At 16.7% G+C, this 15,144-nt stretch overlaps 5 protein-coding genes and 1 pseudogene across 5 annotated transcripts, besides 1 other annotated feature; 3 read left to right on the top strand and 3 right to left on the bottom strand.

The window, feature by feature from the left end:
• Positions 1 to 1,448: 1,448 nt before the first annotated feature.
• On the top strand, positions 1,449 to 2,613 carry PADL01_1434400 (conserved Plasmodium membrane protein, unknown function; the record flags this gene model as incomplete). Its single annotated transcript, XM_028684619.1, has 4 exons — positions 1,449 to 1,491; positions 1,621 to 1,665; positions 1,756 to 1,926; positions 2,018 to 2,613. 4 exons carry the CDS (start codon positions 1,449 to 1,451, stop codon positions 2,611 to 2,613), a joined length of 855 nt encoding a protein of 284 aa, XP_028540679.1.
• An 844-nt stretch (positions 2,614 to 3,457) lies between these two features.
• On the bottom strand, positions 3,458 to 5,152 carry PADL01_1434300 (Hsp70/Hsp90 organizing protein; the record flags this gene model as incomplete). Its single annotated transcript, XM_028684618.1, has 1 exon — positions 3,458 to 5,152. One exon carries the CDS (start codon positions 5,150 to 5,152, stop codon positions 3,458 to 3,460), a length of 1,695 nt encoding a protein of 564 aa, XP_028540678.1.
• Positions 5,153 to 8,189: 3,037 nt separating this feature from the next.
• Positions 8,190 to 9,140, top strand: PADL01_1434200 (calmodulin; the record flags this gene model as incomplete). Its single annotated transcript, XM_028684617.1, has 2 exons — positions 8,190 to 8,268; positions 8,770 to 9,140. The coding sequence occupies 2 exons, from the start codon at positions 8,190 to 8,192 to the stop codon at positions 9,138 to 9,140; spliced, it is 450 nt and encodes a 149-aa protein (XP_028540677.1).
• A 630-nt stretch (positions 9,141 to 9,770) lies between these two features.
• PADL01_1434100 (queuine tRNA-ribosyltransferase, putative) lies at positions 9,771 to 10,982 on the bottom strand (the record flags this gene model as incomplete). Its single annotated transcript, XM_028684616.1, has 1 exon — positions 9,771 to 10,982. The coding sequence occupies one exon, from the start codon at positions 10,980 to 10,982 to the stop codon at positions 9,771 to 9,773; it is 1,212 nt and encodes a 403-aa protein (XP_028540676.1).
• An 857-nt stretch (positions 10,983 to 11,839) lies between these two features.
• Positions 11,840 to 13,166, top strand: PADL01_1434000 (CCR4-associated factor 16, putative; the record flags this gene model as incomplete). The annotated part of the gene is made up of 6 exons (XM_028684615.1): positions 11,840 to 12,016; positions 12,124 to 12,223; positions 12,337 to 12,571; positions 12,698 to 12,844; positions 12,939 to 13,027; positions 13,141 to 13,166. 6 exons carry the CDS (start codon positions 11,840 to 11,842, stop codon positions 13,164 to 13,166), a joined length of 774 nt encoding a protein of 257 aa, XP_028540675.1.
• A 197-nt stretch (positions 13,167 to 13,363) lies between these two features.
• On the bottom strand, positions 13,364 to 14,334 carry PADL01_1433900 (annotated as a pseudogene; the record flags this gene model as incomplete).
• Positions 13,364 to 14,334: a sequence feature (protein kinase, pseudogene).
• Positions 14,335 to 15,144: the final 810 nt, after the last annotated feature.

The raw sequence follows: 15,144 nt of genomic DNA, 5'->3' as shown, positions 1-15,144 counted from the left end.
TATATATATATTTATATATATATATATATTTATATATATATATGTTTTGTTATTTTTATATATTTATAGTTTCATTTTATATTTATCATCATTTTTTTTTATTATTATTTCTATGTTGTGCGAAAAAAAAATCGCTATTTAATTATTTTCCTTATATATATATATATGAAATTATTTTATAAACATCACATGTTTAAGCAATATATTATTATAATTAAATGTTTATATGTTCACCAATTTTTATTCTTTTTATTCTTTTTATTCTTTTTATTTTTTTATTTTTAATATTTTTAAAACCTTTAACATATTTAAACACATTAAAATAATATATAGCATGTTCAACTATTTTAATATTTATATATATATATATATATTATCAGAACAAAAAAAAAATAAAATCACAAAATAATTAAAATATTATATTCATTTTTTAAATAATTTATAAATATGTTTATATAGTTTTAAAAAAAAAAAAAAAAAAAATTTCCACCTGATTAAATATATTATTATTTTATAAAAATTGAAATGTTTCTCCCTATATAATTTTATGTGTAAAAAATATACACATAATATGTACATATATATAGACAGTTGTATATAATATAATATATATATATATATATATATATTTATTTATTTTATTATACTTTATTTTTTCAATGTAAATTATTTAAAAATATAAACATATATATATTTATATATTTAATATTTTTAAATATTTAAAAGTTCAAATATTTTTTTTTTTGTGCGTACACATTTTGTAATCCGTTGTAAATTTTATAATAAATTTTAATTTCAAACACCATACATTTTCATCACATAGTAAAAGAAAAAAAAAATATATATATATATAAATATATGTATATATATATATATATATATATATATATATTTTATCATTTCGATAATTAATAAATTCATTTTGTATATATAATAAATATATTAACACAAATTTAAAAAAAAAAAAAAAACATGCAATAAAGTGTGCGTAAATAAGTTTCTTTTTCTTTAAATTGTATTCTAGCTCAAGTGTATAAATAATATATTTATAAAATTCTCTTTCAATTTTTTTTAAACATTTTTTAATATACATTTTTTCTGTTTCCATTCAAAAAAAACAAAATATAAAAATACAATAAAATAGTGTACATATATATTATGTGTATTGTATGTATATATATTTATTGAGGAAGCAAAAAATTAAAACAAATATAATATATATATATATATATATATATATATATATATACATATTTTTATATTTTTATATTTATATATTTATATATTTATATATTCTCTTTTTATGGACGGTTCAAAGATATTCGTTGTGTCTACATTATTGTATACAAATTTTTTTAAAATGTGGAGAAAAAAAATTATGTATACATGTCAGAAAAAATTTCTTAGTATATAACCAGTGAAAAGATTTTCAAGTCAATTTTTAAAAAATGAAATTATCTCATCTAATTATATTAAATTATTTATTTTTTGGTGAATCATAAAAAGAAAAGAACATTTTTAAATATATATATATATATATATATATATATGGTCCATATTGTTCTATGAATATATAAAATATGGATAGATATAAATTTATTTATTTTATTTTTCTCTCAGATAATTTAAATGGGATTCGAAGCAAGAACATATCTCATAAAGAAGGTACACAATTAAAACTATAAGAATAAACATAAGAATATTATATATATATATATATATATATATATATTTATTTATTTATTTATTTTTTAGACGATTGTGGAGCTTCTGAACTAGCAATACAAAAATTACAAGAATTAAAAAAATTTGAATTAGACATTTTAAAAGATTTTATAAAAAAAGATACAGATCATACAGATATGTATAAAAGATATCATTGCATATCAAGTGATTTTTTAAAAAACCCTATAAAACAGGATAAGAGTAAGATAAATAAAATATATATATATATATATATATATTTATTTATATATTATTACATATTATCCATCTGATTAAATTTTATTTTTTGTAGAGAAAGATAATTATATTAATAAACAAGAAAAAACAGACATAGACAACTCATACAATTATGTTAGCAATAATAAAAATGAAAAAACTAGCTTTATTAATAAAATAATTTCTTTTGTAGGGATGTGGAATTATAAAAAATATGTGAATGATATAAAAGAACCTAAAAATGAAAAAATAAATATATATAATAATAATAAAACATCAAAGGAAATTTTATATAATAAAAAAGATCAGACAAATCATATACCAACAAATGAAAATCCAAACTCATATATGCAATTATCAGCTTTTAATTTAACAAAAAAAAGTATGTTTTTAGGAGGTAAAGATAATGCTAGCCAAAATTTTGAAGTAGGAAATTATGGATCCTTCTATATGATATTCGGTGCAAGAAATACAGATTATCCATGGGCTTGTTCATGTGATCCTTTACAATTAGAAGAATATAAAGAGAAAAAAAGATCATATGTTTTATGTAGTAATCAATTAGATATGTCCATACAAAATTCAGATTTGTTTTGTAATCCTAAAAATGGAGCACAATATTATTATTTGTCATATTTTATTCTATTCCTTTTATTTATTACATATATATAAAATAATATATATAAATATATATATATATATATATAAGGGAAAGCTCATAGAGGTACCCTTTCAGTTGCTCACATAAGATGCACACAAACATAAATAAAACAAAAATATATATATATATATATAGATATATTTATTTTTTTAAATGAATTCGAAAATTTATCAAATTCAACAACATAAAAGCAAAAATATATAATATATATATACATATATATATATTTTTTTTTTTTTTTTTTTTTTTTTTTTTATCGTGTTTATAATATATCATTTCTCATGCATCCAAAAAAGCTAATGTGAATTAATTCAATAAATAATATAATATGATATGCGTATTATAATGAATCACCATTTTAAGGTTTAAATGTTCATTGTTAATATATATATATATATATTTATATTTATATTTATATATATTTACATTTATATATATTTACATTTATATATTTATTTATATTTGTTTTTCTTGTTTTTTATTAAAAAAAAAATGAACTAAAGATATATAAAAATATGAAAATATAAATACTTCATATGCATATATAAAATATGATAAAAAAGAAAAAAAAAAAAAAAAAAAACGTTCATTTAAAAAGGCAGATATTAAAAATGTAAAATGTATGTTGAACATTTAACAAAATATACGAAATTGTTTAGACATATGTAAAAAATATATATATAAAAAGATGTGAAAATAATTAATACACACAATGTTTTTTTTTTTTTTTTTTTTTTTAGAAAAAATGACACAATATTTATTTATTTATTGTTATTCATATGGTCCCCATTTGTAAATCTATCCTTTTGAACATTTATACGTCTGATGTTTCTATTTTTATTTTATTTTATTTTTTTATCGTACCTTCAATATTCCTGCAGCTATCAATTTTTGTAATCCATTAAATATTTTTGGATCCTTTATATACTCCGATATAGAATTAGGATTTTCATTTAATTTTTGTAGAATGATTTGAAATTGTGGGTCTGAAATAATTTGTTGTATTTCTGGATCTGCCATAGATTTTTTAAATTGTTCTTCATCAACTTTTTCTGATTTAGACATTTCATCAATTTTTAATGCACATCTTTGATATCCTTCTAAGCATTCTTTATTATTTGGATCTAATTCTAGACCTTTATTATATGCTTGTAAAGCTTTATAATAATCTTTCATAAAGAAATGTAGATTACCTTTTCGACTATATGCTTTAACAAAATTTGGATCTAATTCAATTGCTTTAATAACATCCTCTAATGCTGATGGATATTCTATTAATTTAGTTAAAGCGGCTGCTCTATTTGAATATAATTTTGCATCATTTGGATTTCTTCTTATAGCTTCATCATATTCTTTTTTAGCATTTGGAAAATCATTATTTTTAAAATATTCATTTCCTTTATTTTTATGTTCTTCAGCTTTAATTGGATCAATATATGCTTCTTTTTCTTCTTTTTCTTTTCTTCTTTCTAATTCTTTTAATGCATTTCTTGTAGCTCTATTATTATCTTCTACTAGAGATTTTCTATAAGCTTCTATTGCTTGATCATATTTTTTCATATTAATATAACTAATAGCTAATCTATTATAAACTTTTGCAACTTGAACAAATTCTGCTTTAAAATTATATCTATTTTCTATAGCATATAAACATGTTTCTATAGCTTTTTCATAATTTTTCATTTCAATATATACAGCTGCTTTATTATAATGATACATAATATCATTTGGATTAATTTCTATGGCTTGTTCATATTCTTTTAATGCTTCATCAAATTTTTTTTGTTTATAAAATTCATTACCTTTTAATTTATGTTCATCTGCTTGTATTTGTTCAGGAGTACGATTTAGTTTTTTCCTTTCTTCTTCTTCTTTTTTTTTTCTTTCTTCTTCTTCTTTTTTCTTTTTTCTCTCTTCTTCTTCTCTTTGCTGTCTTTGTCTTTCTTCTGGATCATTTCCTTCTGCACTGAATTTAAATCCGAAAAATTTCTCTACACCTTCACTAATTTTAGGATGACAAGTAGATAAAATAAAACGTATATTCATAGGGTTACTATTGATAGATTTTATAGTATTTAATAGTTCATTTGGATAGTTATTATTTTCTTCTTTATAAGATTTTAATTGTGGATCATTCTCAATAATATTATTTAAATGTGCAACTAATTGTGCATTCTCTAACATATTTTCATTTCTAACTTTAGATAATGCATCTTGTAATGATTTATTATTAGGATCAATTTTTAAACCTTCTAAATATGTTTTCTCTGCATTTGATAATTGTCTCAATCCATGTTCAGCACACCCTTTTCTAATATATCCTTTAGACCAATCCTTTTTTATGCTAATACATTTATTTGCACTCTCTAAAGCTTCATAAAATCTTCCTAAGCTTGAAAAAGCTCCTGATAAATTAGAATATAATACATGATCTAATGGATCATTTGTTATAGCATCACTAAAATATTTTATTGATTCTTCATATTTTCCTTCTTGAAAGCACTTATTTCCTAATTCTTTTAATCTCTGAGCTTCTTCTTTATTAACCATTTTGTAAATCAAAAAAAAAAAAAAAATTATACTATACTATTATATTTTAATATTTTATTTATTATTTTTTATTCTCTACAAAATTTATGTATTCCTAATAATAAATGATTAAAATATGAATTTATAGAAATAATATATATATATATATATATATATATTTTTATTTATTTATATTTGTATGGTTTTATTTTTTTATAAATCATTACATATATATATATATAATTATACAATATTTTTTCTAAGAACTAATAATTATATTTTAATTTATTAAAAAAAGGTCTTTTTTTTTTTTTTTTTTTTTTTTTTTTTCTATTTTTTTTATGCTAATATTTTATTTGCTTTATTTTATAAATTATATTATATGTTATTTAATTATAATATTATCAATTTATATATTTAAATGCTACTTAATTTATTTACTTTCTTTCTTTTTATTATTTTATTTTATTTTTTTTTTTTGTTCCCTCTTTTTATATATTTATATTTAATTTTTGAAAAATGAAAAAAAAGAAAAAACTCATATATTATATAATATATATATAATTATATATGTAATAATATAATATCTTTTTTTTGGTTTTTTTTTTTTTTAAATATTACTATTTATAAATATTTATTTTAATAAGTTTATAAATATTATAATAATAATACTATATATAAAATTATATGGATATATTGAATCTTTTAAATAATGTTGTTTTTTTTGTTTTTATATATAATAATAAATATATTATTATATATAATATTATATTAATATAATATATTTTATACTATAATAAATATATTATACATATATATATATATATTATATATAATATATTATAGTGTGAAAGAAATATATGGTATTAAATATATTTTATTATATAAAAAGAAAAACATATATTCTTATATATATTAATTTTATAGATCATATATTTATATGTACATATATATATAAAAATACAAATTTTTAATAACATATTTTTTTACTTTTTATAATTATTGTTTTATTTTTATTATTATTTTTTTTTTATATATACTCACTAAAATATTATTATATATATTATATATATATATATATATATACATATGATATATATATTTATTTTTATAATTTACCACTTACAGAATTAATTCCATATATATGATATAATATTATATAAAGCACATATAAGAATATATATTGCTTTCTATATAAATAAATAAACTAAGAAATATATGAGAATATTTATTTAATTAATATGTTATATTATTTATTTATATTTTACCCTAAATCTAAAGTAATTGAACTAAATTTCTTTTTAAAATATACCTTAAATTAACGAACAAAAAAAAAAAAAAAATAAATAAATAAATAAATAAATAAATAAAATAAAATGAAAGAATATATATGATATATTATTTTTTTTTTTTTTAAACATAATATATATATATATAATACATATATATATTTATATATTTATGTGTTAATTATTTCTTCACATATAATATGTGTATATTTTTGTAAGGTATAAAATATAATATGTTATGTTAAATAATCTATACATTTCCCTTTATTTTTATATATATCTATGATAAATTTTTGTTGTATGAATATAATAAAGAATGTGTTATGTTTTTTATGTAATCTTTTCTTAAGATTAATATGTAAAGGCAAATGAAAAAGAAAATCACACATATTTATAATATATTTCCTATTAATATAATTATATGATCGAATATTTTATTTTTTTATAATATATCTCTTTTAAGATTATATTAAACCATATAGTACCTTTCTCAAATAAATATGACGACATATATATAAATATATATATATATATATATATACATATTTCTAATATTATATTATCTTGTTTTCCTACATAAATATATAATATAAACGTTTCAAAGGCAAAGGAGTATATAATTTATTTGTATTTTTTTTTTTCCCTTCTATCCATATTATAATAACCTTATGTCTATTAATATATTTATTATTTATAATCTTTAATTAATTCACTATATATATATATATATATATATATATTTAACTGTTTATTTTTTATTTTAAATCCAAAAGTGTAAAACGTGCAAAAAATAAAAAAGAAAAATTTATAAACATAAAAAATATTAGAATATTTCAAATGAATTCATATTACATAAAAGAGGATATATTTTTTATAACAAGATCAAAAGCAAAAACAAAATAAAGTATAATAAAAAAACACATCTTTTTATATTTGTATTAATATATTTTTTTGTTATTCCTAAAAAAAAGTATGATTATCCTCTTTTTATATAAAATAATACGTATTTCAAAATATATGTAATTTTTTAAAATAACAATAAGGGAACATTTTTTTTTTTTTTTTTATTTTATTTTCATGACACGTTGACAAGTATTTTTAAAAAATACATTTTAAATTAAAAATTATTTTATTTATTTAAATAAGATATTCAAATAAGGATATGTATTAATTAGCGCGCAAAAGGAAAAATAAGAAATATAACATATTATATATATTAAATAATTATATATATATATATATATATATATAAAGCATATGAAAATACAAAATGTTAATATGTATTAATAAATCCAAAAGAATATATAAACATTATATAATATGTAATATATATATATATATATATAATATATTTATATATTTTATTTCATTTTTAATTTTTTTTGTTTTTTTTTTTTGTCATATATAAAAAAATTATATTCATGTAAGTTATGCATTTTTTATAAACATTATTCAATATATATATTATACATATATATTTAATATATTATTCCAATGTGCATGATAAAAGAAAAAAATAATATTTATTAAAAAAAAGAAAAAGAAAAAAAAAAAAAAAAAAAATAATAAAATAAAAAAAATACAGAAATAAATAATATAATTTATAATTATATATTCTTGTCACATTAAATAAAATATATATATATATATATATATATATATTTATAATATGTATATTTTAAACTATAAAAAGCAAAACTAATATTTTTTTTTTATTATCATTCAAGATATATATTTTATAATAATAAATACCTAATAGAAATATATCCATGGCAGACAAGTTAACAGAAGAACAAATATCGGAATTCAAAGAAGCCTTTAGTTTGTTTGATAAAGATGGAGATGGAAGTAAATCATAAAAAATAAAATAAACATATATATGTATATATATTTAAACATTTATTATCATATTAAATTATTCCTTTTCTTTTGAACAATTTCATATTTTATTGTTTTCATATTTTATTGATTTCATATTTTATTGATTTAATATTTTATTGATTTCATATTTCTATTGAGTCTTTTTATTTCTTATGCATATATGAAATTTATATAAAAATTATATTATATATTACCTGAACAGTTCATAAAAAAAAAAAAAATAAATATACTTTTTTGGCTGTAAAATGTGAAAAAAAAAAATATATTATGAACAATTCAGACAAATTAAATGAAAACGAAAGAAAAAATAAAAACGTTATAAAAATATTGTGTATAAATAGCCAAAAATATAATTCTTCTTGATGTAGTACATATAAATATATACATACATACATACATAAATACATATATATATATATATTAATACATATAATTTATATTTTGTTTCATTTTATTTTTATTTATTAGCTATAACAACGAAGGAGTTAGGAACGGTCATGAGGTCTTTAGGACAAAATCCAACTGAAGCAGAATTGCAAGATATGATTAATGAAATTGATACAGATGGGAATGGAACGATCGATTTTCCCGAATTTCTAACTTTAATGGCAAGAAAATTAAAAGATACAGACACTGAAGAAGAATTAATCGAAGCTTTTCGAGTTTTTGATAGAGATGGTGATGGATATATAAGTGCAGATGAATTAAGGCATGTCATGACAAATTTAGGAGAAAAATTAACAAATGAAGAAGTTGATGAAATGATAAGAGAAGCTGATATTGATGGTGATGGACAAATTAATTATGAAGAGTTTGTTAAAATGATGATAGCCAAATGATTTTTAAATATGCACAATAAAATAAATAAGTAAATATCAAACGTTTGGATATATATATATATATATATATTTATATATATTTCTGACGTATGTTTTATATATGCATTATATTATACATTCTTCTAAATATAAATGCATTTAACTTTTTCTATATTATTTTTTTTATATTTTATTTTATTTTTTTTTTTTCTTATGTATTTTTAATATATATATATTAATATATATATTTATTTATTTATTATTAGTAGATAAATTTTCTTGTTTTAACTGAAATAATTCTAAATTTTCTTAAATGCAAGAACAATATGTAAATGGTTTTATCATTTTATTTATTTCTATTAAATATGGAAAATACAATTTATGTTCCATTTACACATAAATGTCACACAAAAAAAGGAAATTAATATATATATGTTTATATTTTTTTTTAAATCCTAATTTTTAAGAACATAAAATTTGTTATAGTTTTAACAAAAAAAAAAATATAAAGAAATAATAATAAAAAAAATATATATATAAGGCATATTTTTAAAAGATAATATTTATAAAGTTTACTTACCATTATTATTGAGTGTATATTCCCCCTTTTTTTTTTTTTTTTTGGTTTTTTTTTTTTTTTTTTTTTTTTTTTTATTTAATTTCATTCTTTTCTATAAACCAATTAATATAAGATAAAAAGCTATTTTGTTTAATATGTAATTGAATTTCATGAAAAAATGATCTGTACATATATATGTTATGATAGGTTAGTATAACATGTGCTGTTAATTCATGACATTTTAATAAATGGTGTATGTATGATTTGGATTCTTTTCTTGGAGAATTATATGTTATAGTTGAGTGATCCAAAACATATTTAGGATTATTAAGATCAATAATAAAATTATAATCATTTTTAAAATCTAAAAGATTAATATCATTTATATTGTCATTATTTTTATTTTGTAGATCATATTCATGTTTGTCTTGTAAATTATCCATTTTTATATTCATATTTATAGCTTTTCCATTTTTTGCTAACAGATAAGGGAAATTAGGTTCTATAACATCAATCCCATGATAAATGGCGTGTAAAATTTCTATAGGATTTCCAATACTGAGTTGTATAAATTTTAATTTATTATTTGGTAAAATATTAAAAATATTTTTGAAAGCATTAGTACGAATTTCATTTGATTCATCATATCCTAATCCACTTAATAATATTCCATCGATAATAGAATCATATTTATTTAACGTTTCTATAATTAAAGTATTAATATCTACTATACATGGTATTGATAAAATACATAAAGATTTAGATAAATTTGTATTTTTTATAATATGTACTTTTTCTAAAAATTGGTTCATTAGATTTATTATTCTATTTTTTTTTTTTTTACCAACTTGTTCATTTATTTTTATTTCTTCGCATGGGATACAAAAAATGTCAGGTTCAAATATTTTTAAACATTTAATAAAATCATCTATAGAAAATACTGCAGTAGAATTATCATATTTTAAAGTAATAAATTTATGTACATTTATATTATAATCATCTACTAAAACATTTCGTATATTTAAATATCTATAACTATCTTGGAAATCACAAAATTGATGCAAGTAATGTTCTGATAATTCATTTGTTTTATTCGATGAAAAATATTCCTTTGCTTTTTCAAAAAGATCTAGATTATTATATATTTCAAGTAATGAACAATTTATTATAAATTTTTTATCTATTTTTCTTAATAGCTCTAAATTAATATATTCCGGTGTTATGTTATTTGTTAATATTGTGTATGTCGGTGTTTCTATATCCTTTACATTTTTTACACGATAGTTATAAGATACAACTTTCATTTTAAAAAAATAAATAAAAAAAAAAAAAAAAAAATATACATATAATATATATATATATAAATATATTTATATTGTTATTATAATACAAATATATTACATCTTTTTTTTTGTTTTTTTTTTGTTTTATTTTATTATTTTGGTAAAATCTTGTTCCTCATTTAAACTTTGTGCAACATTTTTTTTTTTTTTTTTAATAAATTTAATAATTTTTATTTAAAAAAAAAAAAAAAGAAACATATTAATATTATATTTAAAATTATTCGTAAATATGGAAATAAAACAACATGTAGGCTAATTTTTCTTTTTTACAATTGACATAACACTTATAGAATATAACTTATAATGAATTATTAGGATGAAATAAAGATATTTTATTAAGTGGTAATATTATATAAATTATGTAGAATATAAGTTTCCAAAAAAAAAAAAAATAAATAAATAAAATATATATATATTATATATATATATTATTACTTTATAATACACGGATATTATATATATATATATATATAATACATATGGCACGTTTATATATATATATGATATATATAATTTCTTATATACGTTAGTTCTTTTAAGTGACTCTCCTTTTTTAATTTATCCTTAAATTTTAGTTGCAAAATATTTTTTTATTATCCAACCTATTTTATTCTTCAAAAAAAAAAAAAAAAAAAAAAAAAAAAAAAAAATACCAACAATGATATATATCTATATATCTACATAATATTTATTTATTTATAATTTTTTTCTTTTTTAATTCCATTTTGAATATAAATATTATTTGTTGTAAAAAAAAAAATATATGCTTATAATCTAATTAGATATTTTAATGTTACTCTTAAAATTATAAAAAAAAAATGAACCAAATAGTAATTAATAATTTAAATTATAATTACTATAATGGTATACAAAGAACACGTATTAAAGCCTTACAAAATATCACCTTATGTTTTGAAAGGGGGATGAGGATATTAGTATGTGGAAAAAATGGAGCAGGAAAAAGTACATTATTGAGTATCATAGCAGGAAAAAAAGTAAGAATGATTAAAAAAAAAATATATATATATGTATGTATATATATATATATATTTATGTGTATATATTTATTTGTTTATTTTATTTTATTTTATTTTTTTTATAGCTAATTATGGAAAACGAAGTACTAATATTTAACAAACAGGCTTTTCACGATACAGACATATCTAATAAAATTGGTTACGTTGGAGAATGGTGGAGTGAAGGTAGATAAGAATAAATATAAACAAACAAATACACACACATATATATATATATATATATATATATATATTTATATTTATGTATTAATGTTTACTGCTGTTTAATTCCCTTTTAGAGTATGCTATGAATATTAGCATAAAGGATTTCTGTTTCAATTATGGATATACTAAAAGATACAAGAATTTATTGAAATTATTCGAACTAGATGAAAATAAAATTATATCTAGTCTTTCTAAAGGTGAAAGGAAAAAAGTTCAAATCATGGTTAATATAATTGTGAGAAAAGATATTTATATATTTGATGAAGCTACTGAATCGCTCGATCTGGTGTCAAGGAAATTATTACTAGAGTAAAAAGAAAAAAAAAAAAAAAATCTATATATATATATATATATATATATATATATATATATTTATATATTCATGTATATATAAACATTTGTACTACATTTTACCTTTTGTTGTGTCTTTATTAGATTTTTAAAAAAAGAATGCATAAAATATAATAGCATTGTTATATACTCAACCCATATTTTTGACCATATGGATAAGTGGTCTACTCACGTTCTATATCTTTCTGAAGGAATAGTTACTTTTTTTTCAAGCATTTATAATATTACAAGGTAGCATAAACAAAAATATATTGATAAAATAAAATATATATATATTGATATAGATATATATATATATTTTTTTTTTTTTTTTTTTTTTTGACAGTCTTGAGAATTATTCATCCCTAGCTGAACACATTTGTAACTACATGGTGGAGGAAATTAAAAAAAAGGAAAAGGTCGATCAATTGGACGGTACATAAAAATATAAATAAATAAAAATATATATATATTATATATATGTATACACTTTTATGTTTTCCTTTTTATTTTATTTTATTTTATTTTATTTTTTTTTTTTTTGTTAGATCTCTTGTTAATTGATTCAGATTAAATAAAGATAAATATATAACCTACAACATTTTCTTGTTTCCTTTATTTTTTTTTTTTTTTATATAAATAATTTTATACACATATAATATAAGCATCATATAACATGAATTAATGACAACATTAATCATATATGTAAATGTATTACTTATAGAGTCATATATAATAATTTAATTTTCTTTATTTCCTTTTTATTCTACTTTATTTAACATATGTTATACACTTTGATGCTTCCTTAATATATTCATGTAAAAAATTATATAAAGTATATGTTTGTCTTCTTAAATTATTTAAAGATTTTCTGTTTTTTATATTAAAATTAATTGTGTTATATAATAAATATTTTATATACTTAAAATGTTGATCTATATTATTATTTATAATATCCTTAAGTATATCCTTTCTTTTATATATTTATATATATATATATTTAAAAAGTTAGATATATTGAATAATTGTTTTTTTGTTATCATTTCATATAATAATAATCCTAGTAACCATGTGTCAGTTAAAAAAAATTTTTTTTTTTTTTTTTTTTTTTTGAGCATTTGTCCGTCTTATTATTATAACCCACAATAAACATGTTACTATTATTATTATTTTTTTTTATATTTTATGTTAACCCATCTTATTTTATATATTGAAAAATATTTATAAAACAAATTCATAAAATATTTTAAAAAAAAAAAGATATCTTATGGTAAGTTTAAAATTTGATTTTTTTTTTTTATTCATAATGATAAAAAAACAATTTTTGAATTGTTAAATATAAAGACTGAATGTATTTCATTTTTTTTTTTTTTTTATTTGTAAATAATTTATAATATTTTGAAGGGATATTATAATATATTCCTCTTCTTTTTTCTTTTCTAATATTAATGTTTCTCTTCCTTTCGTAATTATTTTTTAAAGAATCTAAATATAATAATATTGTTCTTTTATTATTCAACAAATGTGTATACTTTTATTTACTTTTTTTTTTTTTTTTTTTTTCATTTTCCAAGTTTTAAATAAACAACTGTATATATAACTAAAAAAACATTCTCTTCAAAAAAAAAACAAAAATAAATCCTTGTCATTTCTATTGTTCATAAATATATTTTTTAGACACTCATTCTTTTTATATATATAAAATTTATCAATATATGTTCTAATAGTTCCTCCTCCTTATATTTCAAAAAAAAAAAAATCTTCAATATTTTAAAGAGATATTCATTTTGTTTTATTAACACATATAAATATATTATATAACATATAATAATTAAAAGTATTATTATAAGGATTTACTCTTTTTTTTTTTTTTTTTTTTTTTTTTTTTTATGATCTTCAAAAAAAAAATCTTGATGCACAAATTATAAGAATATACATTTTAAGGCACCCCCATAAGTTTATAATATATATAATATATATAATATATATTTTTTATATATTAATTATTTATTGTGTTTATTTTTAATGTTAAAAAATTTTCTTTATATATCACTTCTAAGACATTTAACAATATTCAAAAAAAAAAGAAACATTAGTTTATGATTTATTTGCTTTTTATATTACATAATTTGTTTATATATTATTATTATATATAAATATATATTTTTTATATAATATAATAAAATATAATATTATATATTAACAAATTAAATACCATTGTGTATTCATCATTTCATAAAATATATAACTAGTACACATTTTAATATTATTGAATTATTGAATTATTTTATTATTTCTTTCTTTTTCTTTTTTTTTGAGGAATAGATAAGAAAAAATATATATTTACATACGTTTTGACAAATAAATTATATATAGCAAAATATTTAATATATATGAATAGTTCACTTTGTGTTTACAATCTATTATATAAGATCTTTATATATATATTATATATATATGTTAATTTCTTTCTTTATATTTAATTTTTTTTTTTTTTTGAACTCTCCTTTGTCTTATAAAAATAAAGTACTTTTAATTTCTTTCTTTTTTTT

Source organism: Plasmodium sp. gorilla clade G2 (genome assembly GCF_900097015.1).
Source record: "Plasmodium sp. gorilla clade G2 genome assembly, chromosome: 14".
Classification (NCBI taxonomy): domain Eukaryota; phylum Apicomplexa; class Aconoidasida; order Haemosporida; family Plasmodiidae; genus Plasmodium; species Plasmodium adleri (nom. inval.).
The sequence above is the reverse complement of the archived record's forward strand: the minus strand, read 5'-3'. Positions and strand labels throughout refer to the sequence as shown.